Below are 13,861 nucleotides of genomic sequence, written 5' to 3' on the forward strand. Positions count from 1 at the left end.
ATGGATCAGCCAGCAATTTAAAAAAAGAAAAAAGAAGAGCGTGTTTTTATACATCTCTAAAACTAAGTAAATGAGCATGAAATGCAGGCATCTTATAACTGAACACTTGACTATATCATTTGGACTGCATTTTTTTCTTATAGCCTGTTGTTTTAATACCAATGTACATCCTGTTCTGCTCGTTATTCTATTGTTTATCATGACTGTATTGTGATGCTGTATATTTGTTCCCTTTTTCTCACAGTCACATCTGACAATTCCTGTCAGCTTAGCTGACAATAAAGTACTCAACTGAAAGTATTTTATTTATTGGTTGCTATGGCTTGTTATATACTCTGTGATGAGTCTAACTTCAGGGCTTTTTGGTATAACCTACTGGTAGGCCAATATAGCGAGATACTACCATATTGAATCTCTTCATAGAGCACCTCTTTACTAAACTGTAGTTCAGGGACATTTAGTGGTAATTATGAGCTATTATCATATTTTCATAGAGCAGATTGTATTTGTTTAGGGGTGAAAAAACTCATGAGTAGGCTATACTGGTAGCTAATTCATTAATAACCTATATCATCACATTGAATAATTGAATCTAAACATGTAGAATGTGTAACTCTAATAAAACACTTTTTCTTTTCTTTTTTTTTTTTTTTTTTTACATTTCAGTGGCATCTAAACATTTAATTCAGCACATGTAAGTTAAAACTGAGATATGTGTTAGTCTGATATGTAGCAAAATAACATTAATTACTTGGTACTGACAGCAGTAGGTTACAATTTACAGTTACAATCCAGTTAAATGTTTTGTGGCTAAGTTCAGTGTTATAGTATCTGTGATTCACTGTATCACATAAGCAAGGCAATGTGTGTAGTGCCCCCATGACCACTAGAGGGCCTGGAATATAAATTGACACTTTTGATAACCAATTATCCTCAGACTTACTTAACGTCATCAGTGACTCAAGATCACCTCACCGGTCTTGCCATAATCATTATTTATCATAATATTGGCCAGCAGCTGTCCTATGATGACACCACTGATTACTTCGCTTCTAAAATATCTAGGAAGTGAAAGTTTTGAAGATGGTGATGATGATGATAATAATGATATTTGAAAGCCTTCTGTTTTAATCTTCATAGTGATAATTGTGTGTAATTTGTTGGTTATAGTTCATTTGCACCTTTATCTTTATGCCAGTTTCAGTAGGCTCTATAAATAATACTTTAGTTGTTTGATTTGCAAAATGGTTTAGCACTTTGATCTTGCTAGGGTCACTTTATAATATTTAAATCTGTATTTTTTCTTCTTTATAAATCAATCATTTATTCAAAATATTTGTTTTTTTTAAGTCATTTTATTCCTTCATTAGTCATTATTTGCATGTTTGTTTTTTATTTTGATGTTTAAAATGCAGCTTTTTATCTGTTAAAAGTAGCATTTGGTCTCATTTACATGCACATGGAACATGGTGCAGATTTGGGGTTCATTCGTGAGTGCTTGGGAGGGGGCAGATTTTGCACAGGGCGCCCAGAAAACTAGAAACGGCCCTGCAACTCTGTGCTGGACTTTGATATCTGCTTCTCCATCGCTCGCGAGGAGGAGGGCTCGAGGTATGCTCGCGCTGAGATGGGACTACGTCCGTTAACAGCCTCCCCCTCTTCCATCATGGCTCCGTCGTTAGACAGGCAGGGATACTGGGGGCGGCCGACCTCAACGCTGGACTGGTGTGAAGAAAATTATGTCGTCTCTTTTTACATCGCAGAATTTTGTAAGTAGAGTATAAATGCACCATTGATACTAAAAATCTAAATATAGGGGTTTGTATGAGGAGGCTTTGGGGCAGTAAAGCCGTGCACGTACTGTCGCCCCTGAGTAACGTAAACATGAAGTAGCAGCAGCGGTTGTAATAAGTGCATTTATTATCGAGTTGGTTCCACGGATGTATAAAGAGAGGTTGTCTCTGGTGACGTTAATTTTCGGGCACTTCCTATGAGCTAAATGTTAGCTTATACTTTAACAGACTAGAGCTGTAGCTAGCTAACGAGGAGAAGGAAAGCTGTCGGTACTTAACCTGTTTCAAGCTCCGCATATATCGTTAGCATTACTGTAAGTAAGTGGAGTATGTGAGTATTAGCGAGCGTTACATAGAGACACTACTTTACCATCACAACACATTACCACTCATTTCTGAAACTTGCTCTTGAGGTTTTCCTTCACAAGGTGAATTAGTTATTCGCTGACACCACTTGAAACTTGATAAAACATTATCTTCAGACAGTCAAGGCGCCTCATTGCTTTGGCCATCGATAAAAAACTGGTTTCTCAGGAACCACTATCTTACATTTAAACAGTTAGTGTTCAAGGTCTTCATGCAGAAATGCTCATAGACCTCATCTTAAAGCTGAGGCACAGGCTTTCTTTCAGTTGCATTTAACAAAGATACACTGGACAAATGATTCCCACAGAAAATAATAATTTAACTCATTACTGTGTGGCCAATTTAAGCTCTTGAAAGTGAACAAAGCTGTGCATTCAGTGTTTCTCCAGTCTTCTTTGTGTGTGCATTAATTAGTAATTCAAAAGAAAGGCTATTTCAGTTAATTACTGCCATACTAACTTGATATTCAGCTAGAAATCCTGTATTCTGTTGTAGTGTGCAGAATTCATATATCCCACAAATTAATTGTATATCCATTGTAGAATTGAAGATTAAAACTGAAGAATTTTTACTGTATTTTTAGGAATCCAGATCAATTTTCTAGTTGCTGTTGTCATGTTGTCCATGGTGCTCAGAGTAGCAAGTGACATAGCAGTTAGTCCAAGTCAAGTCAAGTGGGTCAGAGGTTAGTTGGTGTTTTTCTGTGTTTTTCCACACGAACACCTTTGTAGTGATATAACCTTAATTTTGTTGCCCTAAAAAAAGTCCTAGGTTTACATGGTGTATGGCCACTGTGTTCATTAATCTTATTGAAATGTTTATTAACTTTGGCACATATCAGCATATCTTTGATACGGACAGTTGAAGCTTTTGTTTGCACAAATGACACATGCTGGCCCAGCTAGATAGTTGTTTTCAGCTGCAGAAGAATTGTTTGGCATTTAAACGGTGGTTCAGGTTACAATGGCTGGAATGTGGCATTGTTCACGTGGAAAAGAGACACCGCCATGATTTTAATCCTCATTTGATGTGTGTTTTTGTGCATTATCTCTCTTTTTCAAAACATCAGCACATGGTGACAGTAGAAGGCTGACACAGAGAGAGGTCATAAAGAGTCTCACACACACAGGAGACAAGTGTCTCAACACATTCAGAGATTTGCAGTTGTCTTTGAAATGTGACAACAAATCACTCAGATTTATTCTTGGTGTGTGTGCATTTATTATCAGTAACCAAAGTTCATTTTAAAATGGTCATTCCAAGGACTTGTGGATACGCCTTGGCTTTTATCAGACACTTGCAGATAAAGCGAAAGTGTCATGTTGGTTGTGAAAATACTAGTAGTAATCAGTATTAGTTTTAAAACTAGTTTACATCCTGGTAAGTCTGATTGTTTTCCATACCTGTGTTTGTATATCACCGCACCCAGAAAGAGTAAGATTAGGATCAGTGTTGAGATCTGTCTTATCGGGTAGCCTGTGGGCCTGATGATATACTGTACCAACAGCACAGCAAGTCCACTGCAATAGCCCAGGGGAGGGAGGTTTACTTAAACAAACATTGACACTAGTTCAACTATAGGCCTTTTTTGCAGATAAGGCTTAAACACTTGCTTGAGGCGAGCTTGAAGATAGTGGTTGAAACCATGTTCACCTCCACTCCCCAGGTTTTCTCAGCGGTTTTCAGGTTTCAAACCAGCGATCTTATCGTCACACTTCTTTACACAAAGGCAGCATGAATATATTTTTCATCTTTAAGCTCATTCCTTACAAATGAGTAACAGTGGCAGCAGTACAACCAGTGCAACACCAAATAGTGCAGCAACAAACTGTAGAACATTAGAAAAGTGGAACTGGGGCATCTGTAGTTTACTATCTGTTCATTTATCCATTACCTGTTGTTCCTGTGATTTCAAATCCAAATAATACTTTATTACTGGTATTAAGTCTAGTATTGGTCGTTAAGTGATGTACGTCTATTGAAATAATAGAAAAGAGAATTGATATATACGGGGACAGCAAACATGAACATGAAACATGAACCCCAGTGCAATGATCAGGTTTCTGAAATAAGATATGGTTCGTGCTGTTGTCATAATGATCACAACATGTAATCCAGGCTGTCTCACTGAACTCTCAATACCGTCATGTCACCCAATCACAGAGGCATTCATAGCTGGTCAAATATCACACAGATCATGTGGTCTGTCTCTAATTTGTCTCTGTTGTCTTTTTGAACAGGGAACACTGTCAGCAACCTGATTATGATTCTTCCTCCCATTTATGGAGCCATCCAGACTTTTCGTGATGGCCTGGAGTTTCGCTACATCTGCTCTTTCCTTGGACTGGCAGGTTAGTCTATTAACAACGTATTTTGGAGTCATAAAGTATGCACTGCTAATGCCATCATACCATAACCATATTTTCAGTATGTGAGAATGACTTTCAGTTTTAATGTTTTGTTGGGTTGTCATCCAGCTGTTGGTGTTGGTTCCTGGTGCTTCCACATGACGCTGCTCTACGAGATGCAGGTGGGCAGAGTTACAGTGAAATCTGAATATGTCAGCAAAACGTGTGTACATACTCATGAGATGAGAGGGGATGTCCGTTGAGACTTTACTTTTTTCCTGACATGCTAATTTCTTGCTGAAACTGCATGAATCAGAATCATTGTTACTTTGGGAAATATCTGTAATGGAAATATGAGGACAAACATTTGTTTCCTAATGCAGTGCTAAGTTATGCTGAAGCAATGTAATCCCATAATGATGTATTAATATGAGTTTTCTCTGTATTTATATTTGCAGTTACTGGACGAGTTGCCAATGATTTACAGTACATGCGTCTTTGTCTACTGTTTGTAAGTGGTGCAATCTTTTGGATTTATTGCTGTTGAAGCACTCTAGACTGAAAATGTTGCCTCACTTTATTGGCCACTAGACTTAGTTGAACGAATGTGTGATTGTGGCTGTAAAACAAACCAGTGAATCCCTTACTGATCACTTAATCCATTCCAAGGAACTATAATATGTCGTCTTCTTGTGGCTATAGAATGCACTGGGAAATTTATCTACTGAGTCCAGTCTGGGCTCAAGTATCTTTCTCCATTTTAGCTCAGTTTGTTATCTGCTTCTTTTTTCAGATATGAGTGCTTCAAACAAGAGAACAGCCTCAGTTTATTTCCTATTGCATTATTATTAATCTTCAGTGTCTCAGTCACTGTGGTGAGTATCTGCTTTTACTATAAAGGTTATCATGTACTTTGAACCATTGCTTTGAATGAAACATAAGATCCATCATATTCCCTTGACTAGATTGTGTATTTGTTTTTGTAGGTGTACCTACAGTGGAAGGAGCCAGTGTTTCACCAGGTATGGAGTGCTCTGCATTGCGATCAGTTTGCTCATTGTTTGCTATTAGGGCTCAGTGTACCTTAAGTCATTTTTACCTTGGGTAAACATTGGGTTTCCTGACACAGCATGCAACACTCAATGTGGTGAATGCTGGTTGTCAAACATAAAGTAGCATTTCACATCAACGCACATATAAAAAACATTTAATTGCATTTTACTGTTTGCTGATGATTAGTTAAGTGTTCAGTAAGGTGAGGCATTTTTAAAAAACAAGGGATACAAACCCTAAACCCAGCACTAAATCCTTAAGTATGGCATCAAACCATTCTTAATTATGTTACCAAGAAGAAGAAGGAACTACATAAACCTAAGATAAACACAGCCACTTCTATTATGTCCAGTGTTTGTCTGTACCTGCTTAGTCTTACATATTGTGTGTGTTTCTTTACAACAGTAAGGACAATGTGACAAAGCTGACTTTGTTTACTAATCACACTGCTCTACGCTGGTTCATAACAAGAATGATGTGTAGTACATGTTGGAGCACACTGAACCAACCAGTACATAGAGTTTGGTTCTGTATTCAGATTGCCATTTGTGCTGCTTTGACTGATTTACGTGGATCAGTGGAATGCAACACAGCAACAGATACACACCTGTGTGTTTTCTGTAATCTAGCAGAGTGGGTCCCAACTTTTTTGACTAGTGCCCCATTAAAATGAAGCCATGTCTACATATGACCCCTTATTTCAGCCTATGACTGTTGTATTGACATTTGTATGCAGTTCAGCCAAATTGTTAATGTTTAATTTTATGGATTATTAGAGACAATGGTAAAAGTCAGCCTGGTTCTAGACATCTGAATCACTGCCCACATGTCCAATTTCCCCAATTTAAGTATTACTGAAGTGAAACTGAAATGATAATTCAGTCTGATCATCAGGTTTGGTGAAAGAATCCAGTATTTCACAAGAAAGAAAGAAAAAAAAAAAAAAAAAATGTCGAACAGTCAGAAATGTTAAACATTGTTTCATGTGAAAGAATTTTATATTTATTATTTCTTTAGTCATCTGGTGGACCCTCAGATTTATCCTGGGACTCTTTGTGGGGTCTCGGCCCTCAGGTTTGGAAACACTGATCGAGCAGATTTAAATACTCATGTATAGGAAAGTTTGAAAGAAGCGTTGTTAATGGTGCTAGATCAACTAGTAGATTAATCAATCAGTCAATGCACAGAAAAATAACTGTTGACAGTTCTGATAATCAATTAATTCAGATCTTTTATCTTGTAAAAAGACTAAAATTCTATAGCTATATTAACGACAGGTTGTTATTCTTATTACACACCAGAAAACAAAGGCTATGTTAGCATGCTATTTTAGCATTAATCTCTATGTACATCTTAGCCTGCCTGAAATTCACTAATTTAAAGTCATCACTTTGAGCTCTGACGACTCGCAATGGAAATGTGTAAATAGTTTTGAAATTCTGTAGTCTTTATGATAAAATGATAATCAATCAATGTGCAATATTAGTTCCAGCTTTAAATTTGTTATCAGTCTTGTTGCACGTTTTTCTAACCCATAATTGTCCCTTCTTTTAGGTCATGTATGGTGCTTTAGTAGCCTGCCTAGTGATGCGATCTATCTTCATTGTTACATGGTAAGTTTTCAAAGAGGACTGTTCATTTTGAAGATATTACCATATCAAAATAACTGCTGATCATGAATATTCAGTGATGATAGCAACAACACACTAAAGGGTTTTCCTTTGTTGTTTTTGATTCAATTTTAGGGTGTACCCATGGCTCAGACCTCTGTGTTACACCTCATTAGGTGTCTTTATGTTAGGCTTTCTACTGTGGAACATTGACAATATCTTCTGTGACTCATTAAGGTGAGTATTTGTAGTAGTATGGGTAAAAAGGCTGGTTACTAACTCAGAACAACATGTCCCTGTGAAGTTCTCAGAACCAAGTTAAATATCCTCCTTTAATGACATCACTGTGGAAAACTTTCACATTAACAGTCAGTGACAATAACCTTTATGTTACAACAAGGCTAATGTAATGTTTCTCATCTCAAGGACAAGTTAGTGCCTGGAAATGTATCAACACATTCACTGTAGAATATGACACTTAACTTAAACTCCATTTACTTGATCTTAAATGTATTATGGGTTTTGGTTTAATATAAAAACAAGGAATTATCTGTTTTATAATTTATTAGCATCCCCCCTGGAGAATGTCATATTGTGGGTCTTGTGAGAGTTGATGATGGTTCAACACTTTCTTGGTCTTTCAGAGCCAGTAGACGAACGTTGCCCCCTGGTGTTGGAGTAGTAACGCAGTTCCATGCCTGGTGGCACATCTTCACAGGCCTGGGATCATACCTGCACATACTTCTGAGGTACGCTCCTATTTTAGTAGCAGGAGCTGCAGTGAGTCTTATTGTAATGACACATATTAAAGTGTATTAACATCATGTTCATCTTCTTAAAGTCTGCAGATCAGATCAACCTACCTCAAGTACAGACCAAAAGTAAAGGTTTGTTTAGCCATTAGCCTTTGCAATCATTTAAGCCTTTATTTATTTCATTAATTTATTTTTATATTTAACCAGTTGTATTTTGAGTTTTGAATGTTTGACACCAGTGAAGGAAAACAAAGCATCTAATCTATTACCATATCCTAACTTTGATTAGTTTCTCTGTGGAGTTTGGCCCGCACTGCACATTGATCCACAGAAGACGAGCTGAAATGAAGGGATGAGGACCAACTGAAGGATGGTGACTGCCATATCCAGACTCCATCGGCACAAGGACCTGCCAGTACCCCTCTGCCACTGCTGGGAACTCTACCCACCGCCAGGGGGCGGTGTGGACCCCAAGGCACCACCCCAGGGAACCTTCGGTTCTGCACTGTGGGGATTTACTAAGTACAGTATAGCACTGAGTCCAGTTTTAAGAAATGGATGATTTTTTTTTATCACTAATAACTTATTAGATTAGCTTTTCTCTAATTTTATTGAAGTGTAATGATTTTATTTGCTCATTCATTTTCAAAGCAAATATGATGTGTAGTCCACTGCAGTGGTAAATGTTGAAGGGGTTATGGACGCTATTTTAGGGTTTTTTATTTTTGGGTTTGGGAAAAGGGAAAACTGTGTCAGTAATTTAGAATTCACAATTAACATATTTATCATTGTATGTTTGATTCTGTGGATATTTCTACTAAGCCTAAAGATATTTAGATCCTCAATGAAGACTATTGCTAACATGTAGATTTACAAGTAGCTGAGGGAGCTCTACTTACAACACAGTGTTATATCCCTTTTCAAGGAGTGTCATTGTTTTTGGATGTGCTCACTATATATGGGATAGTAACTACCAGCTAGAAAGTGATACTGTGTTATTGTAGCTCAGCAGTCTTGACTAGAAAATCCTCATATATTTGTTTGGCCACAGGCTTCATTTTTATTTGAAAACATTTTTACTTGAAAACATGCCAAGACTGGAATTATTCATTTCTTAATTATTTATATATATATATATCTTTTGCCAAAGTTGCTCTGGGATTTAAAACAGTCATGTAGTGTGTGAGACATAAATGTTTTACCTCGCTATAAAAAAGCAAGAGATAAAGTGCTTTGTTACCCATCATCATTACATTGACTTTTAATTTTTAGTAGAACAGGGTTAAAATGCTCCCAAATACAGAAAGCAGACACTTTCTGTATCGACTTTCATAGCCTTCACAGTGATACTGCAAATATAATTGCAGTAAAATTTTACAGCCAGAGTTTTCTAGGTTTAGAAACCACTTTGTTAGGATTTGAGCAGCATCTGGAGGGTCTGATCAGGCAGAAACATTACTGGAAATTATTGGCTCAGCTTGTCTATTGTTGATCCTGAGCCATTATTAGTCACAAGATCATTGTGGATGATGTGTACAGCTAACCTGGAGAGTAATTAGACTTAAAATGTTGATAGATGAAACCCAGCTAACAAAGACAACCTCTTTAAGAACATTCTTTAAATTCAGTCAAAGGACCAAGTGAATGAATGAAGCATGTCTGAATTATTGTATCTTCATAAACCGCAGGGAATGCAGTGCTGGACACAGCCAGTTTTGGGTAGCTTTTTGACTCCTGCTTCAATACACTAAATCCCCTTAATATCCGTTGTCATGCTGTAATTCAGTGATGTGGTTGAGTGTCCTCCATACTTATTAGAAACAAACTTGATTTAAATTAAGTTTTGAAATCCCTTTATCTACAGGTACTTAAGGCTTAAACATCTCACCACAATACTACTGCATTTTATTTATTACTCTCTAATTTATAGAGTCAAATGTCACATATGCTGTAATTGTAGAATATCTCTGTCAAACTGTCTATGATACAACCACTAGGTGGCATAAATGTCCAGCTTATTTCAGACATTGCCAAATGTGCCATCGTGCATTGAGGAACAACCTGCTTACTGTAGAACTTGTAGAATATTTGCCACAGTTTTCATGCACTGGATTTGTGCTGTGAAATGAAGGTTTTTTTTTTAATTTAAACAGTTTGTTTTGCTACTGTGAAAAAGTGGATCTGTAAAGGTAACAATAGAACTCTGGGCTTGGAGTAACTGTGGTAAACTGGAAGATGCACATCATTGTTGTTGTATGGAGATACTGTATTTGTGTGGCCTGCTACAGTAAACTGCTGTGTGCCGGATTATCTCCCGAGACAACATACAGTTCATTATGCATACATGCTGCGTCACCAACTCATATGCTTATGGGTATAACAATTGCGTGAACCCAGTGTTGCAAACATTCATAAGCACAATGTATGAAAGTATTAACATTATTCAAATGTCTGTGTGAAATCCTCAATGTATGTTATTATCTTGTAGTCACTGCTCATCAGTAGAGCTGAGCAGCTTTCAAAGAGGGGTGCCTTATTGTTATCCTTACAGTGTGATCCAAGTTGCCTTGATGTTCGTGATACACAGACCATTCACCATGTTCCTTGTGTTTTGCCGTGTACCCTTCCCAGGATTATTTGAAGGAAAAACAATAACAACTTCTAAATTCAAGTTCGTGCCTGAATCTTTGGCCTTCCATTAATTTCATGTGTCCAACAACTGAGTTACAGGTTCATATAATGTTAACTGTATCTACAAGTGATCATACATTATGTGTTGAGGCCAGAAGAGCAAACTTTTTCAACATTTTTTGGTCATGTGCCAGTCTTAACTGTTGTATTGTCAAATAAAAGAAAATGTGTCAAACTAACATACGTAAAGAAGAACCTCTTTTTGAAACCATATGCTGTAACTCACTTTATGTTTATAACATGCTTACTTTTGTGAAGGATCATGGCTGTTCATATCATAATCCACCTGCAACAAATGTGTCTGATTAGAATATGACACAGTGTCTGCAGTGTATTTACACATGACTCATCAATTGTTCATCAACAGTTTTGTGCATCTTATCTTAGATATGTTATATTGTTTGGGTTTTGAATTGAGTCATGCAATTCGAAGGTGTGGTAATCATGTACTAGCTGTTGCACATACACTGTTATGCTCCCCTGACTGCTGTTGTTAGTTATCTCTCGTGTATTTGAACTGGGACGCTGTTATTTGTAGAGTTGATAGAGAAAAGAAATGAAAATGTAGCCTCTTAAAACGAAAGGGTTGTGTTGACAGAGCTTCCTTTGTCATGGCTTACCAGTGACCAAAGATCGCGGTTTTGACATACACCATGACTGTGCAACTCGTTCATCAAACAGTGCCACTCACTCCATGCATGCAGGTTGATGAAACTGTGTGGACCTTGAGGAAGTGGTGTTAACCACAGCACAGCACACAAAAGGCCTGTTACTGATTAAACAATTTGTTTGCGTTGGACACAGCTCACAATATGCGTCACCTGGACTTTTTTATTCAAGGATTCAGTTACTAATTTGCTCCTTTAGTCATAGAAAACTTCCTCAGTTACATGAGTTCATCACGAGGAAGCCCACAAGTTCCAGAGAGGATGAAAATGTGTGGATGTTTGTGTTGGTGTGTGCAGCCGGCAAAGAGCTTATCAACATGCTACAACAACTCTTCATAATAGCAGCAAAAAATATGTCTGAAAATCTCTGAATTATATCAAACTCTGGATCAGTGATAATTCTGTACTCTTGCTTAGGACTCCTTTCACAGCTCAGAAGTCCTTTCTAAAGGTTTTGAGTGGCGCATCTGATTGCAAGCAAACAGAGCACTACCTGCTCAGAATACTTGTCTGACATACTACTTTGTTGGACATTAACCAGGAAGTCAATGAAGAAAATCACTGTTTAAAATGAATGATTTTTAAATTATTTTCCATTTTATGCCTTAAATTAATCAAATTGGTGCCAAAAATACCAAAAAGAGTGCATAGGTTAATAGGAATAACACATTATCCACCCTCTTCATCTTCTAAACTTGCAGTCCAACTTTTCCAACTGCAGGAGTCAGTAATGATTTGTATGTACATCACAGGACATACTGTATAATATGTCCTGTATATAATATGGCAATGTGTGCAATTTCCCTTCAGAGTCAGGGTCTCTTGACATCAAAGAATAATTACAACATCCATAGGCTCCATCACTTTCCTCTCTGATTATCATACGTAAACACTGTTATGTAAAAGCAGTGCATACTTTATACTCTATAAGTGCTGTTAACACAAACATGTACTTTCACTCAAGTCATTGTCAGTGTTCTATAAAAACACAACTATCATTCATTGGTCCTGTTCCAGATAGTTATTTTGCTGTACACACATCAATCAGCAAACAGTATAATACACACACGCTGTTGTTCAGAAGTAATTATCTTTCTAAAGATCATTAACTGTAATTACTCAAAACACAGAGATCTCCACATACTTTTGGCAGCTGGCACAGATTTGTGGGTTTATTAGTCAGAACCACAGAGGTTTATTGCGAGAAGGAAGAAAACACCACTTCAGTGTGGTGACCAATATAGAAAAGTCCCCTTCTTCTCTCAGTTGGCTGGCATGTAAACAACTCCTGTGTCTGTTTTGCAGTTAAAACACTCATGGAAAAGTTTGATGACTCTGTTATTTGATGCCAAACACCTGCCAAACAGTGTATTTATTATTCCCCTCTTGTGCTGACAAAAAGAGGAAATACATATCATCATGATGTGTTAAAAACTCAAAACCTTTCAAAAGATAGTTCATTTGAGGATCAGTCAGAACAGTTATGTAATTTGTACCATGTGCATTTTGAAAAAGTATCATGCAGTCGCTGAAAAAGAGAACAATAACTTCAAATCATCACACTGGTATTGCGAAACAGCAGTTCCTCATTCAAATACTATTACATGCTTTATTGGTAGCATTAAATCCAGTTTTAGCCTGCAGGGACAGCAAGACCATATTATGAGTCAATGTCAAGATGTGTGTAATAGAGTCCTAATGAATGTCATTAGCAGGTTTTCCCAGTGTTTGACTCAGTATTAGTTATAACTGACACTAGTATTCAGGCATAGAGGTTCTGGTCCTGCAGGTCAGGTAACTGTCCTAAGGGTAAAACAGATTGAATCCGGTTGACGCCTCGTCTGTACTGAGCTGACTCATGCTGGGAATGCCCAAGTTACTGAAGAGTGATCAATTCAATGACAGCACATACAGAAAGGCTGCTGCCTCTGACGTCACAATGAAACAATCGTTATAGTTGGCTTAAGTTGGCATACTTCTTTTTTTAGATGAGACATTTGTAGTACAGTCTACTTTACTACATAGACTATACAACAAGTAGTATATTTGAAAGTGGTAACAACAACAACCCTGACAAAATAAAATTGATGAATAATTTTCAATTTTCTGACTGCACTTTAGATTCCAACTTTTGTTTGTTGTTGTAGGTTTTTAGATTAATTAGTAACTAAGTGACTATTGGTGACTAAGAAAGACACAGCATGGTTAGTCATATCCAGCTGAGCTAGTGTTACTCAGGTTGTGTTTTACTGATGAAGCATTTTAGGAGAAATGGGATTTCAGTGCACTTCATCCTGTAGTGACGATGGTCAGCTACTCTAATGGTCATTGGAAGGTAATTCCTAAAAACTGAAAGGCATGCATTAAAAATCATGAAATCATATTTATTTTACCATCACATTGAGATGAACACATTTGTGCAAATCTGAACTGAACTGAACTGGATTGAACAATTTTAAATATTTACAATGCAGAGATAATAACAAGGTTGCTGATCCAATTTCCATGAATGAACTCTGTCTTTGTTAATATTGGCTTTACTTCCTTGTTGTTTGGGGTCTCACAGACTCCACTGCT

The 13,861-nt window shown here is 37.1% G+C and overlaps 1 protein-coding gene across 2 annotated transcripts; it reads left to right on the forward strand.

Moving 5' to 3' along the window:
* The first annotated feature begins 1,480 nt into the window (after positions 1 to 1,480).
* acer3 (alkaline ceramidase 3) lies at positions 1,481 to 10,795 on the forward strand. Of its 2 annotated transcripts, none has more exons than XM_044371259.1 (11): positions 1,481 to 1,769; positions 4,400 to 4,510; positions 4,637 to 4,689; positions 4,966 to 5,018; positions 5,301 to 5,382; positions 5,494 to 5,529; positions 7,115 to 7,173; positions 7,306 to 7,407; positions 7,815 to 7,919; positions 8,012 to 8,057; positions 8,215 to 10,795. In XM_044371259.1, exons 1-11 carry the CDS (start codon positions 1,628 to 1,630, stop codon positions 8,266 to 8,268), a joined length of 843 nt encoding a protein of 280 aa, XP_044227194.1. In that variant the 5' UTR covers positions 1,481 to 1,627; the 3' UTR covers positions 8,269 to 10,795. The 2 variants fall into 2 exon arrangements, with proteins under 2 accessions (XP_044227194.1, XP_044227195.1); XM_044371260.1 differs by lacking the exon at positions 1,481 to 1,769 and adding an exon at positions 1,984 to 2,107.
* Positions 10,796 to 13,861: the final 3,066 nt, after the last annotated feature.

Source organism: Thunnus albacares, chromosome 13 (assembly GCF_914725855.1).
Source record: "Thunnus albacares chromosome 13, fThuAlb1.1, whole genome shotgun sequence".
Classification (NCBI taxonomy): Eukaryota; Metazoa; Chordata; class Actinopteri; order Scombriformes; family Scombridae; genus Thunnus; species Thunnus albacares.

Coding starts and splice junctions, on each gene's coding strand:
- acer3 (XM_044371259.1), top strand. CDS start 1,628: ATGGGACTACGTCCGTTAACAGCCTCCCCCTCTTCCATCATGGCTCCG. Junction 5,019..5,300: donor TGCGTCTTTGTCTACTGTTT/GTAAGTGGTGCA, acceptor TTCTTTTTTCAG/ATATGAGTGCTTCAAACAAG. Junction 5,530..7,114: donor AGGAGCCAGTGTTTCACCAG/GTATGGAGTGCT, acceptor CCCTTCTTTTAG/GTCATGTATGGTGCTTTAGT.